At 37.1% G+C, this 15,860-nt stretch overlaps 1 protein-coding gene across 1 annotated transcript in view; it reads right to left on the bottom strand.

Annotated features, from left to right (window-relative positions):
* Positions 1-6,107: 6,107 nt before the first annotated feature.
* The window catches only part of FBXO45 (F-box protein 45), a 14,517-nt gene continuing 4,764 nt past the window's right edge, over positions 6,108-15,860 (bottom strand). Inside the window, exons 2-3 of the mRNA XM_037837690.1 lie at positions 14,135-14,491; positions 6,108-9,961 (exon numbers count right to left, since the gene is read on the bottom strand). Coding sequence (XP_037693618.1) covers positions 9,776-9,961; positions 14,135-14,491 — 543 coding nt within the window. The 3' untranslated portion in view covers positions 6,108-9,775. The remainder of the gene's footprint in view (positions 9,962-14,134; positions 14,492-15,860) is intronic.

Below are 15,860 nucleotides of genomic sequence, written 5' to 3'. Positions count from 1 at the left end.
AAATCCAACCAAAATACAGGGGCCTTCCACCTCAGTAAAATTTCTAGGTGTCCAATGATGTGGGGCATGTCAAGATAGCCCTTCTAAGGTGAAGGATAAGCTGTTGCATCTGCCCCACCCCCACCCCAGCCAAAAAGGAGGCACAATGCTTAGTAGGCCTCTTTGGATTTTGGAGACAACATATTCCTCATTTGGGTGTGCTGCTCCAGCCCATTTATCGAGTGACCAGGAAAGCTTCTAGTTTAGAGTGGGAACTGGAACAAGATGAGGCTCTACAACAGGTCCAGACTGCTGTGCAAGTTGTTCTGCTACTTGGACCATATGATTCAGCTGATCCAATGGTGCTGGAAGTGTCAGTGGCAAATAGAGATGCCATTTAGAGCCTTTGGCGGGCTCTTATGGGAGAATCACGATGCAGGCCCTTAGGATTTTGGAGTAAAGCTTTACCATCCTCTGCAGATAACTACTCTCCATTTGAGAAACAGCTTTTGGCCTTCTATTGGCAGAATGCTTAACCATGGGCCACCAAGTTACCATGAGACCTGAGTTACCTATCATGAGCTAGGTATTGTCCAACCCGTCAAGACATAAAGTTGGGTGTGCACAGCAGCACGCCATCATAAAATGGAAATGGTATCTATGAGATAGACCTTGAGTGGGTCCTGAAGGCACAAGTAAGTTACTTGAGGAAATGGCCTAAATGCCCATGGCCTCCTCTCCTTCCACCTTACTTTCTCTTTCCCAGTCCACAGCTATGGCATCTTGAGGATTTCCTTATAATCAGTTGACTGAGGAAGAGAAAACTTGGGCCTGGTTTACAAACTGTTCTGCACAATATGCAGGCACCACCTGAAAGTGGACAGCTGCAGCACTGCAGCCCCTTTCTGGGATGTCCCTGATGAACAGAGGTGAGAGGAATTCCTCCCAGTGGGAGGAACTTCGAGCAGTGCACCTGCTAGTTTATTTTGCTTGGAAGGAGAATTGGCCAGAGATGCGTTTGTATACTGATTCATGGGCTGTTGCTAATGTTTTGGCTGGATGGTCAGGGACTTGAAAGCAACATGATTGGAAAGTTGGTGACAAGGAAGTCTGGGTAAGAGGAATGTGGATAGACCTTTCTGAGAGGGCAAAAAAACATGAAGATATTTGTATCCCATGTGAATGCTCACCAGAGGGTGACTTCAGCACAGGAAGATTTTAATAACAAGTGGTTGGATAAGATGACCTGTTTGGTGGACACCAATTAGCCTCTTGCCCAGCCACTCCTATTATTGCCCAGTGGGCTCATGAACAAAGTGGTCATGGTGGTAGGGATGGAGGTTATGCATGGGCTCAGCAACATGGACTTCCACTCACCAAGGCCAACCTGGCCACAGGCACCACTGAGTGCCCAATGTGCCAGCAGCAGAGACCACGCTCAGTTCCCAAAATGGCGCCATTCCCCAAGGTGAAAAGTCTGCTACCTGGTGGCAGGTTGATTACATTGGACCATTTCCATCATGGAAGGGGCAGCAATTTGTTCTCACTGGAATAGACACAAACTCCAGATATGGGTTTGCCTTCCCTGCAAGCAATGCTTCTGCCAAAACTCCCATCCGTGGACTTACAGAATGCTTTATCCACCATCATGGTATTCCACCAACATTGCTTCTGACCAAGGAACACACTTCACAGCAAATGAAGTGATGGAATGGGCACATGCTCATGGAATTCTCTGGTCTTACCATATTCCCCATCATCCAGAGGCAGCTGGGTTGATAGAATGGTGGAATGGTCTGTCAAAGACTCAATTATGGCACCAACTAGGTGGCAATACCTTGCAGGGCTAGGACAGTGTTCTCCAGGAGGCTGTGTATGCTCTGAATCAGTGTCTACTCTATGGTGCTGTTTTTCCCATAGCCAGGATTCACAGGTCCAGGAATCAAGGGGTGGAAACAGAAATGGCACCACTCACTATCAGTCCTAGTGATCCACTAGGAAAATTTTTGCTTCCTGTCCCTGCAAGCTTAAGCTCTGCTGGTCTGCAAGTCTTTGTTGCAAAAGGAGGAGGGCTTCCCCCTGGAGACACAATAATAATCCCATTGAACTGGAAGTTAAGATTGCCATGTGGCCACTTTGGGCTTCTTATGCCTCTGAATCAACAGGCAAGGAAGGGTATTACTGTACTGGCTGGGGTGATTGATCCTGACTATCGAGGGGAAATATCACTGCAACTACACAATGGTGGTAAAGAAGAGTTTTCCTGGAATACAAGAGATCTGCTAGGGCATCTTTTAGTACTACCCTGTCCTGTGATTAAAGTCAATGGAAAACTGCAACAACCCAGTCCAGGCAGGACTACCAATAGCCAAGAAACTTCAGACACAAAGGGTTGGATCACCCCACCAGGCAAACAACCATGGCCAGCTGAAGTGCTTGCTGAGGGTAAAGAGAACATGGAATGGCTGTGGAAGATGGTTAGATACATGAACTATGACCATGTGAGCAGTTACAGAAACAAGGACTACGATGGCATATTTCCTTGTTTTTTTATGAGTATGTTTGTATTTGTCTGTAAAGCAAATATATTTGTTTTCTTCCCCATCTTATCCCCTTATCATATGACATAAGCTCTATTTTTCATTTCACAGTATTTAAGTTAAAGAAATCAAGTTTGATAGTTAATGTCACCCAAGGACTTGCACTCTGTTCTGGAGAGATTAAGTGCATTTCCAGTTGTACGTAGGACAGCTAAGTATTGTTAGGCAAAATATGTCTGTTATTGTCCTCTACTTAGAGATAAAGATGGTTTAAGGTGATGTGTATAACTGCCAAGTTGACAAGGGGTAGACTGTGATGGTTCAGTTCATGTGTCAACGTGACCAGGTGATGGTGTCCAGGTGTCTGGTCAAGCAAGCACTGGCTTAACTGTTACTGCCCAGACATTTGTGGCTGGTTAATAAACCAGAATGCTGGCTTATTAAATCATCAATCAATTGGCTGCAGCCGTGACTGATTACTTCAAGAAGGGCATGTCTTCCACAATGAGAGAATGTAATCAGCTGGATTTAATCCAATCAGTTAAGTGAAATAGATAAAAGAACTTCACTTCTTCAGCTAGCCAGCAAAGCATTTCCTGATGAGTTCATCAAACACCTTCATCAGAGTTGCCAGTTTGCTGCCTGAAGAGTTCATCAAACACCTTCATTGGCATTGCCAGTTCACTGCCTGCCCTAAGGAATTTGGACTTGTGCATCCCCATAGTTGCATGAGACACTTTTATAAAATCTTATATTTACAGGTATCTCTTGTTGATTCTGTTTCCCTAGAGAACCCTAATACAAGTGGCCTGTTGACTGTCCCTCTCCTTAACTCCAGACTTAACAGTTCAAACTGCCTTTTGAGTATTTCTAACTCAAATCCAGTAAGTTCATCACCTTCCCCTTAAATCTATCTCACCTTTTCAATTCCCTACCTTAATAAAGAGTACCATTTTCCTTCCAAATTTCCACTCCAAATCAAGTGCCTCACTCTCTACATCCAAATGGTGTCCATTTATCTTCTTGAATATCTCCTAAATTCATCCCCTCCTCTACTTCCTTTCAGTCACAACTTTAGTTTAGGTCCTTATTTCCTGACTTTACCTCCTGACTGATCTCCTACCTTTCTTTTACTGCCTTTTGCAGCTGGAGTAATTGTTCTAAAACATGATGCATCATGTCATGCCCCTGCTGAAAACTTTTTAATGGCTTCTCCAAGAAAATAGGATAAAACCCAAACTCCTTAGCATGACAATTATGATCCAGTCCCAAATCCCCTATTATACACTCTCTCCTACCACTCCTCCAGTATGTACCCTGCTCCCTGACACACTGGATCTACTTATGTTTCTGTATCATCACACATACTATTCCATCCACCCAGAATAGTGGATCCACCCCCCATTAACTCATATTTATCTTTTAAAACTCAGTTTAAATATCACTCATGTTTAGTAAAATATTCCTCCTCCTATGCTATGCTGGACCTCATACATAACTACATTAAAGGAATTATTCCAGTATACTAAGGTAGTCTCTTCCCACATTTGCTTTCTCACTAGTTTGTAAGCACCTTCAAAACAGATCATGTTTGCATTTTGTTTAGTTTTTGTTTTTTACTTCTCTGCATCCCTATGCCCTAGCAAGAGCCTGGTACATAATGGGCCCTCAGGAAATATTTAATGAATTACATAGCATCTTTTCTGCTTTTAACATGCTTTCTAAGTTAATGAGTGGGCAGCTACCAGCTGGGTGGGCAGGGAGATCCTTCACAATTTCGGAAGCTATGGCCCAGCTATGGCCTCATCAAATCCAGAGTGGCCTAGGGAGTCACTGTAGGTTCTATGTGGCTCCATAGGCACTTAAGTTCACTATTTCTGTAGGCTGTGCTTGGAAAGGATGGATGCATTTGGCTGTTTCCAAAAATTCAATGCAGGCAGTTTCAGCTACCAAGGTACCTTTTAGCAAGTGGCTATCTGCCATGCTCTGGGCAATTTGGTCATGAACTATTGCTCTTTGGCCTGATGAAAGGGGAGAGATGTCATTTACAACCCTACTTTACGGACATTTACTTAAGCATCCCTTCCATTAAAGGTGAAGGCATCAACAAAGGGGTGCAGATAAATAAAATACACTTTAAACACTGGCAGGAAATAAACGAAGTTAGCTACAATAAAATAAACAAAGGGTCTGACCGATTCCCATTACCATGTCCCCAGTTAATTTAACTTTGAACATCAGCATTTTAACAAATTCTTCCACAGAACCCTTTCCCAAGAAATAGGACCTCAAAACCACTGCTATTACTCCATTTCATCCCCCATTTCATTTATAAAGGAAAGAATGGAGCAGAAATACAACATGACTTCCTAGTAAGTGTCATAACATATAATAGTTAGACAGGACTTCATTTCCATAAACTAAACTTTTCTTCTGTTTTCCTGTTTTAAAGGAAACAAATTAAGCACTATCAACAGGGCAGCCTAAAGAAACTTCCTAAATGATTCCTACTTCTCAAGTCACTCATCATGAAATCTTAAATCCTGAGAGGCTACTTCTTTCAACAAACTATCTTCTAAAGACTAGAGAACATGTTGCTCTCAACAATCTTCTAATGAATATATTAAATAAAAAGCAAATGGTTCGGAGGAGGATCCAAAGAGAAATTAGGACAACAGACTGGTAAAACTGTCCCTGCTGTCTCTTCTCACCAAACAAAAAAATAAATGTGGAAATTTTACACCTACTTAATTTTCTTTACTTTAGAAAATCAAAACCCTTTGTATAAATGTTAACATCTACCAAGAAACTTCTAACGAGATGAACAGCTGATTATTTTTTAAGCTTTTGGGTCACAGAAGCCATTTCCTCTCCCCATTCAGGGGTAGCATGGCCACCTCTTGTGGATCTTGGCAAAAAACGATATTGTAAAAAAACTGTTAGCTGGGGTGGAAGAAATAAGGAAACAGGATGCTAGTCTATTACTATTCCGTCCACATTCCATTCTAAACATGCGAAATGTGGATTCCATATCAAAAGCCATGGAATTTATAAATTTCATCACCACCTTTGGCCGCTTAAGGAACGCTAATGTTTTTTTCTCACCAATGTGTAAAAATGTTCTTTTTTAAAGTGTAGGCAATCACAGGTGGTTAATGTTTATTTAACTTTTTATTAAGAAACTAAGGCAAAACAAACAATTTCAAAAAGACTTAAAACACAGAATTCTAATTTTACTTCTAACAAACATGAAATCTACACCAAGAACTAAAAATCAGAGTTTACTAGTATTTATGAATAAAGAATGGCTAAAATGCATTCACAATAGTTATTTCTTCCTTACTAGCCTCTGATAGCATCTCTTTCCTTCCTGCTTTACTTCGAATAGAATACAAAATTTCTTCCTCATCTATCTTTCGCAACTATAGTCTTTAACTTCAGAGGTGCTTTGTTTTCCCACGTAGTTCATTTGTTCCTCCAGGAAATGTGTGTGTACCTACCTATTGGACTTTGATGATGTGAAGTGCAAAAATGAGTCAATCAAAGATCCTGTCTTAAGATGTTTAGGGGAGAAAAGACACCAATAAATAATCAATAAATATAATTTTATATAAGGTATAAATACAGTATGAGAAGTATAGATAAAATATAAAGATAGGGACATTTCAAGGAAAGAGAGATTACATTCAGCTAGAGGAAGGAATGCTTTATGAGGACAGCAATTTGGGCTGGGTATGGACTCTTTTTTCCTAATAAAGGCTTCAAAATGGCCCCAATTGCGGTGGTCTCAATTTTTTGAAAAGTAGTATCAATTCTAATCTTGAACACCCCTTATGTTTCTATCTCTACAAACTAGTCATTTAAAAAAAATCAACAAAATATTAATATATAGACAGTATATTGTATATAATAATATAGTATCTATATAGATAGTAATTTGGGGACTTAATTAAAAGTGAATTATAATGTAATAAAGCTTCTATACGGTGTAGGGCCTATTATTTTTGAAACTCTCTTTCTCCAGTCAAATCATATCTAAAAGGCAGAAGATGTCTAATCATTGAGTTATGACTTCATTATACATTCAACTGGGCAAAATTTACTTGCTTTAAGTGCTTTACCAAATCTATATCTGAACATGAGAAAGAATGCGATAGAGGGTTTAACATTCAAAAGATAATAAAAATATAATGGCAACTATGAAATGGCATCTATTAATCACAGAATTCTTTGTAGGAAAAGTTTTAATCAATTAGGGGCAATTAACCATTACAGACTTCAAGTCTTAATATTTTTTCTTTCCTATGTAAAATCAGATAATTAAAACAGAACATAATACGAATTAATGGTAATAGTAATGTTTCCTTCCACATCTGCATGCTTCACTGAAGAACGAAAGAGAGTGCTCCTGGTTTCCCAATCAACAAAGCAAATTCAATTACACATTTTTCCCTGATCATAACTTGTCTAAACACAACAAACACTATTTTGCCTATTAATAGCACAACAAGCACTTTCCCATTATTTTCTCCATTAGCCTCAATATCCTTCTGAGGTAGTGAAGGGAGGGAACAAGGATTTTTTCCTATTTTGCAGATGAGAAAACTTTAGGTGAATTTTAAATCTGTGGTTCTCAACCTTAGCAGCATACTGAAATCAGATAGGAAGTTTTAAAAAAAATCCTCATGGCCAGGTCATATCCCAGACCAATACCAGAATCTCAAGGTACAGGACCCAAGTATCAATATTTCTTAAAGTGCACACGCTCCATAGTACAGCTAAGGTTGAGAATCATTGGTTTAGATGATTTATGGTCAATCTTCAGGTGCAACTGTTTTCTACCTAAATGCTATCTTAGCAATAATGAAAAGAAGAGATTCCATTTCCTTGAATGTTGTAGCAGTTTGTTTTAATATTCTGTACTATTTATTTAGTCTCCAGTAATAAATTATTTTATCAGTTATAAATGAAGGCTCTTCACTCTTCTGCTGCTTATTCTAACTATGCACCTCTGTTTTATAAAGTTTTCAAGTGGGATATTAGAAAATTTAAATCGCTAAGATAAGAATGACCTGTTAGATAGTTAGGCAATTACTGATTCTAGGTTCAATACGCCTTAATTATGTGTTTCTATCTCCTATTCAGCACCTTCAAAACTTTGTGGCAAAGGAATGTTTACTAATAAGACAAAACAAAAGATATAAACAAAACTCTCAGCAAACACTCTTAGAATTGTCAATATTGCAACTTGAAAACGAAACAAGTACCTAACGGACTTTACAGTTTTCTAATTAGTCAATCTTCAACCTGAACCAGTTCTTTTCTTTAACCAAATTTTAAACTTTTGCCAAATTGAGTTCTTTTATCACAAAGAAAAATCAGTTTCTGTAGCAGCTATATTCTCTAATACATTATTTCACTCTGTACTACTTAAATATAGTTTCCAGAAGCTTTCTCTTGATATGAATAGCCAAAAAGAATCTTTAACAGATTTTACCTTCAAGCAACATACCAAATACACAATAAATACTTGTAAGCCTTTCAGGTGGCCAGAGTAACATATCTTTGTTCTATGGCTGAAATCCTCTGTTTCATAGGAGTACTGATAATCTCAACTCTCAAGGAACAACCCAAGAACCCCAGCCAGCTGCTTGCTGACCCTAACTTTATTAGATTTAAAACAAAATATACATACAGTAATAACCTAAAAAGTACAAAGATTCCACTTGCCTTAGTCACTTCTTATCACAAAGATGTATTTGAAACCATACAATTTATACTTTCATACAGAAAGATGATGTTTGTTTCTCTTCTAACAAAAGAAAATCTCAGCTCATGTGTGTTGGAGTAATATTGGAGTAATATTAGTGAAGTGCAAGCCGATTTATCAGTCAAAAATTCAGAATAGGAATTAATGTTAAACTCGTCTACAATGAAATCTTCAAAATGTTGCCAACCTGAAGTTTTCAGCATAAGGTGTTATGTGTGTTATATTTCAAGTCCCATGGGGGCAATTACCTATAATGAGATTAAGAACATTCTTAACCTGGATTCAGGCTGGCACGACTTCAGGTGGGTGAGTAAACATTTACTTGATAGCCCCAATGGAGGGTTCAAGGCTTAGACTGTTGCATGATGTAAACAATACGGAATCAGAAAATTTTTTTGATAATATCTACTGCATTATAAAATTACAAAATAAAAGGGCCACTAATCAAGTCTTTTCTTAGGGTCTATGACTAATAGCTTTCATATTTGAGGCCTATAAGAGTAAATGGCAATGTTTTATGTTGTTACGAGACACTTTTCTCTAAAGGCCAAAAAATAAAACCAGATACTAAAAGATGCCTATTATTATTATTATGTTTAGATGATCCTTATTGATATAATTAGAAACAGATTTGCCTTCCCTCAATCTTTAGCCAGGAGATTGAGGGTATCTTTACTATAATTTTGATTGTTTAAAAAAAAAAAAGAAGTCAGACTGCAATAGCTATGGAAACTGTAAGCCAAATGTAATACAAAATGAGCCAATACAACATATCTCCTTTTAAAATCCTCTCCTTTGTAGTTATCCAATTGCCCCCAAATGTTATTCTAATTCTGTACCATGTAGTGGTTTTTAAGAGATTGAACTAGAACAAAGCAACTCCTTTGTTCCCCCCCTTTTTTTTTTTACATTTTTTTAAAACATACATATAGTATATACAACTTTTAAAATAGCTGCACAATTTTATAACTCATTGTTAGAGAAGTGCAGTCCAGGAAGACCATGCTTCTCAATATATTAAAAATATTAAATAAAACCCAACCAGTTTCATACTCTTCTAATAGTCAAGCTGGCTGGAAAAAAGGGATTGGAGAAAGAACGGACAGTTGTAAAATGGGATCAGTTTTTCTTTACAAACTGCTTAAAAATCTTGTTACATCCTTATCTTATCCCTTTTACGGCATCTCTAAAATCTCACCTTTAAGTTGGAAATAACATATTGCGAATTTGGAGAAAAATTCTGTTGCAACATGCATATGCCAACTTCCTACTCAACCAACAGCAACCCTGAGGATTTTTCTGACCCGGTAGAAAGAAGAAACACTAAGATAATCACTGCTGTAGAGTTGCTTCTCCGGTTTACAATTTCATGTGTTTTTTTCAGGATGTTTCTTGGACATGCATGTATGACACTGTCACTTCATGATTCTACTTTCCATAAGCAGATCTCTCCTCCATTCAGTCTTTCATCCCAAGAAAGCCACTGTCATCCATCCAAAGGTTTCCCAAGGTAAACCAAAGTCACTTCTGTGTTGCCATATACAGCAGACACTGCTGGATATAAGCAAGCCTTTGGAAGTCCTCTAAAGGCAACCCCCAGGAACTCATATCCACGTTCAAAAGCTAAAGTCTTATCTTCCATGTCCAAGATGACTCGAATTCTTTCTCCTATCTGTAAACAGACATCAAAAGAAGGTTAGAAGAAAACCTACAAGGGCAAAGCCGGAAGAAATACTAAAACAAACCAAGAAATTGAAAACATTAAGAATACGTATCCAAAATATTATCTAGAAAAATCAGAAGAGAAGTTTTCTGGCCAGGGAGAAACAACTAGAAGAAAGAACATGGAACATTCTCATCAAGAATGGCTTTTTTTGGTAGTTTTTTTTTTTTAAGACACACAGGCTCTACACTTAATACTGAAAATTTAAATGTTACCCCGAACAATCTCCAAATTTTATTTATTTTTTGTTTGAAGGCTTTTCTTAAGAATGTTACCACTGAAATCTATAAGTTAGTACATTTTATTAAAAGAGGATGTCTAAGGGGTGAAAATCTCCCTAACAATGTGGGACCTGACTCCCAGGGATGAGCCTGGACCTGGCATCATGGGATTGAGAAAGTCTTCTTGACCAAAAGGGGGAAGTGAAATGAAACAAAATAAAGTTTCAGTGGCTGAGAAATTTCCAATGGACTCGAGAGGTCATTCTGGAGGCTATTCTTATGCATTATATAGATTTCCCTTTTTAGTTTTTAGTGTATGGGAATAGCTAGAAGAAAATACCTGAAACTGTTGAACCCCAACCCAGGAGCCTTGATTCTTGAAGACAACTGTATAACTATGAAGTTTACACAGTGTGACTGTGTGATTATGAAAACCTTGTAGCTCACATTCCCTTTATCCAATATATGGACAGATGAGTAGAAAAATGGGAACAAAAAGTAAATGAATAATAGAGGGGATGGGGGGTATGAGATGTTTTGGGCATTCTTCTTGTATTTTTATTCCTTTTTTCTTTTTGGAGTAATGAAAATATTCAAATATTGATTTTGGTGATGAATGTACAACTATATGATGGTACTGTGAACAACTGATTGTACACTATGGATGACTATGGTATGTGAATGTATCTCAATAAAACTGAATTGGAGAAAAAAAGGCTGTCTAATCTTCTCAAATTACTATAATAAAATAAAACTCTTCCTCATACAATATGGAGCTTATATAATCATACATAGTCAACTCTGACTAAGATATAATAAGCAGAATAGGCTTATTCAACAGTCATTTTGTGGTCCACTGCTCTGAAACATTTGTTTGTTATAAAAACAGCAGCACTGATTGTTAAACTAAACTGAAGCACAGGCCTTTTCCCATTTGGAAAAGTATATGAAGAAATAAGGAAAGGAGTAATCCAATAACACTAGGCAAGTATCTGAAAGGGAAGTTGCATCTATGTACATTGAGGCAGAAAAGTCCTAACCTTTGTAATCAAAAATCAAAATTTAATACTTCCTGATCACAGTTAACACCTGCAGTTGTTATTTTCCTTCAGTGTCTTTCCTATCACAAATAATTGCCAACATCTGCTTTCTTCCTCCCTTTGCCCAACTCAGTGGATTAATCCACACAGAATTTTATGGACCTCAGAGTTTTCTAAGTCATCATCACCATCACTGCACCTACTCACAAAACATCAACAACAAAAATAGAAATGAAAAGCTAATATTTAGAACTGTATTTGTTTTGTGCTTAATTTGTATTATTATCCTCACAGCAATCCTAGGAATTATCCCTATTTTACAGTAGATAAAACTGAGAAGACAGAACTGGTCCTGCTGAAATTTGCATGTTTGCTCTGCCTTTCACTAAGTAAACAGAAGACACATAAAACAGGGAGCAGAAAGCAGAAATCGTACTAGCTTTAGATGTTGGAGGGCAAAACGTCGGGATGGCAGAGCAACAGGAAACTTAGGAGGAACTCCAAAAGCAAGGGAACCACAGAAAGGATGAGCCACATAATCTGAGAATAAACTGTACCCAAATCCTTCTCTGAACACTATATTATACATCCAGGGAACTAGGTTGAAAAAGCAGAGGTTAGAAGCTGAAAAAACTAAGCAAAGACATTTGCCACTGCACACCATGGGGGAGACAGTTTACAATTTGAATCCAGGCATGTTAACTACAACAAGGAAACCAACACACTTCAGAAAAATAGAACAGTTTCTAGAGGAACAAAACATTCTAGAGTCACTACCATATGTTAACTACAATGTCCAACATTGTTCCACAAAAACTACTAGAGAAGAAAATAAACAGGAAAGAGTGATCCATATTCAGGGAGGAAAAGGCAATCAATAAAAACTGACTCCAAGTGGGCCTAGATGTCATCTTTGGTAGACAAATACTACAAAGCAGCTATTATAAATATATTCAAAAAATTAAAGAAACATATAGTACTAATGAGTGGACACATAGGGAAACTATAAAAAAGAAAAGAAAACTCTAGAGCTGCAGAGTACAATAACCAAAATTCACTAGATTGGTTCGACAGCAGATTTGAGATGGCAGAAGACAGAATCCATGAAGTGGAAGACAGACTGATAAATTATCCAATCCAAAGAACAGAGAGAAAAAGATTGGGGAAAAAATGATTATAGCTTTAGAGGGCAGAGACAAGGACAAAATCAAAGCAGTTCACCAATTACATTAAATGTAAATGGATAAACATTCCAATCAAAAGGCAAAGACTGTGAGACTGGACTGGATAAAAAGCAAGACCCAACTATATACTACCTAGTATAAAATCAAGATAGATTGAAAATAAAAGGATGGAAAAAGACAACCATGCAATAGTTAGCAAAAGAAAGCTCTAAGATCAAAATACTTAGAGACAGGAATATTACTAGAGTCAAAGAAGGACATTTCACAATGATAAATGAATTAACCAGTCAGGGAGATACAACAATTATAAATGTATATGTGCCTAATAATAGAGCTCCAAAATACATAAAGCAAAAACTGACAAAAACAAAAGGAGAAAGGAACAAATTAAAAACTACAGTTAGAGATGTCAAAACTCCTCTCTGTAAATGATAGAACAGGTAGAAAGAAAAACCACTAAGGATATAGAAAACTTTAACACTACAAAGTAACCTGACCTGTCATTTATAGAATATTCCATCAGGCACACATGGGACACTCAAGATAGAACATATGCTGAAAATCAAACAAGTCTCAATAAATTTAAAAGGAATGAAAATACACAGAATATGTTCTCTGAAAAATAATTAAGGCCTCTCACTACAAAATCATCACAAGCCTAGTCACAGGAGTTTATTTCCAGTGATAATATTAAGTCCAGACACCATTCTCTTTAGGGTCTTTGCAGAGCCTGAAAGGACAGTGAGGAAAGGATTCTATGAAAGAAAATCCTTCCAGACTTTTATACTTCAGGAAATGGGATATACTTTTAGTTCTTCTACTTTAATATGCCTGACTTGAGGTCATTACTGAGGCTAGCTTTCAAGCCACATGTGGCTCTGAAATATGCAATCTGTAATTCCTCAAGACTTCCAATTTCTTATCATATCATTGTATTTTAGACTCTGATGAATTTATAATAATAATATGGCTTTTATTTTACAAATAGGAACTATAATTTTGACTCTAGAATCAAATGAGTATGACTTAAAGCTAAGATAAAAAAAGAATAAAATGTGTAGTAGTTTATCTGAACTTCCTGTCTCTATAGAAATCACTGGAGCCTCCAGGGGCTCTGAATCCACAAACAGACTTATTAAAGCAGAGACTGAGTATGCAGTGCATGTACACATGTGCGTTTGTGGGAGTAAGGTGTTTAGAAAGAGAAGATTTAGATATGCCATGGTATAGGAAAAACGACAATCTAGAGCATGAATTGGCAAACTATGGCCCACGGACCTGCTGCCTGTAACTAAAGTTTTATGAAACACAGTCACACTCATTCATTTATACAGTGTTTATGACTGCTTTTTGTGCTGCAACAATAGATTTGAGTAGTTCTGACAGACAGTATATGGTCCTCAAAGCTCAGATTTACTATCTGGCCCTTTACAGAGAAAGTTTACCAATATCTGATCTACAGAAAAAATGGACTGCTCAAGGTAGAATATATATTAGGAAACAAATATTGAGACACTAAATGCTTATTATCACAGGAGCAAAAGAAGCCAATTATACCATTGTTTAAAAATTACCAAAAAGACATATAAAGCTGCTATATAAAAATTTGTAAATTTAAAACAAATTAAGGTGTGATTTGATAAAGGCCCATACCTGAGAAAATATCTAGTTTCTCACCTGATATTTTGGTGCATTGTTGCACTGTGGAAAACTGCCATTGACTTCCCCATTATGTAGTAGATTATTGTCCACCAGATTCCAGCCCCAGCTCTGGTCATCACTGCCCAGTAATGCCACATAACCCTGGCATTGCATTGGGGCCCGTTTTGTGGCAATTCCAATCACTGCCACAGTGCCCAGAGGGCCCTCCCACCATACTTCCCATGCATGGCGGCCCTCACTGAAACCAATCTTGGTCCTTGCACCATCAGTGCTTTGTGCGATGGGGTTTCGATGCAAAGTAAAGCCATTCTTCTTAATGTAGACATTCCTGGAGCAGTCATTAGTGCTGAAGGCATGTTGGAAAGCACGTACCTGAAAAGATAAGAAGCCAAAGAAACAGAAATTTGATTTTTCTTAAGTCCTAAAAAATACCCAACGTAAGACTACATGTTTTTAAATAATAAAATTATAAAACTTTTAAATAATAAAGTAAGTATTTCCAAAAAAAAAAAAAAAAAATGACTGAGGTTTCACGTTGGGATAATAACATAACAAATCATGTAACACTAAAAATAACTGCCAACTTTTTTCTTCAGAATTTGACCAAAATTCTAAGTTATAGGTTAATTCCTCCCAAGAGACTTCTTAAAACATCAAAGGATATACACAAGAATCCTTACATTTTAGAGACAATAGTGAAATATTAGGGAAGAAATAATGGTTTATGGGAATTATTTTGAAATAATCCAGGGGTGTGAGTAGGATAAACATGAAACTAGACTGGCCATGAATTAATCACTGTTGAAGCTGGAAGACGGGCATGAGCAGGTTCATTAAGCTATTTTCTCTACTTTTGTTTATGCTTGATATTTTTATAACAAAAAGTTAGAGAGATACAGTTTTCATACTGGCAATGCTGTCACTAAAAATAACTATATTTTATGTAAAATAGAGACCTTGTTCATAGCAGCTCTAAAGTTTATTAAATTTTTAGTAACAACAAACTATCCTAGATTCTCAGCCTCCTTGCTAGGTATTACTCATATACTGAGACATCACCACTCTCATTTTACCAAATCAAATAATCTCCTAGATACCTAAATTCAACCATTGGAATTTATAAAGAGAATCACTAGGGGCAGCTGCCACTTTTAAGATGGTTAGGTGATCCTTTAGTATTACAAAGTTTTTTAAGCTTCCGAAATAAAGATAGTATGAAAACATCTACTCTGTACAAATAATAACATTCTCATACATTTGGTTTGTATGTTTTAAAACAAAAAATCCCTCTTTACTTTATTCAAACTGTCCCCCCAAAAGTTATGTTTGTTTTAATCCCCAAACTTGTGAATGCGACCTGATTTGGAAATTCGGTATTTGAAAACATTATTAAGATGAATCCAAACTGGATGAGAGTGGCTCATAATCCAATATAACTGGTATTCTTACCACAAGGGAAGAACAGGACACAGACAGACACAGGGGAGAAGGCCATGTGATGACTGAGGCAGAGAATGCATTGGATTGCCGACAAGTTAACAGCTAGTTACTGCAAAAGCACCAAAGTCGAGTATACAGTCCCCCCATTCTGTGTTCATTTACCATCAGTCAATACTTTACTGTTTCACTGTCGCTCGATTTTACTGCTGAGACGTAAATGGGGGAGGAAAAGTTCCCTAAAATATGCAGTATTGAACTAAATATAAATAACTCAAGAGAATACTATCACGAGAATAATTTC

The sequence above is a fragment of the Choloepus didactylus genome, chromosome 1 (genome assembly GCF_015220235.1).
Source record: "Choloepus didactylus isolate mChoDid1 chromosome 1, mChoDid1.pri, whole genome shotgun sequence".
Taxonomy (NCBI): Eukaryota; Metazoa; Chordata; class Mammalia; order Pilosa; family Megalonychidae; genus Choloepus; species Choloepus didactylus.
Note: the sequence above shows the minus strand (reverse complement) of the source record. Positions and strands in the feature narration are given on the sequence as shown.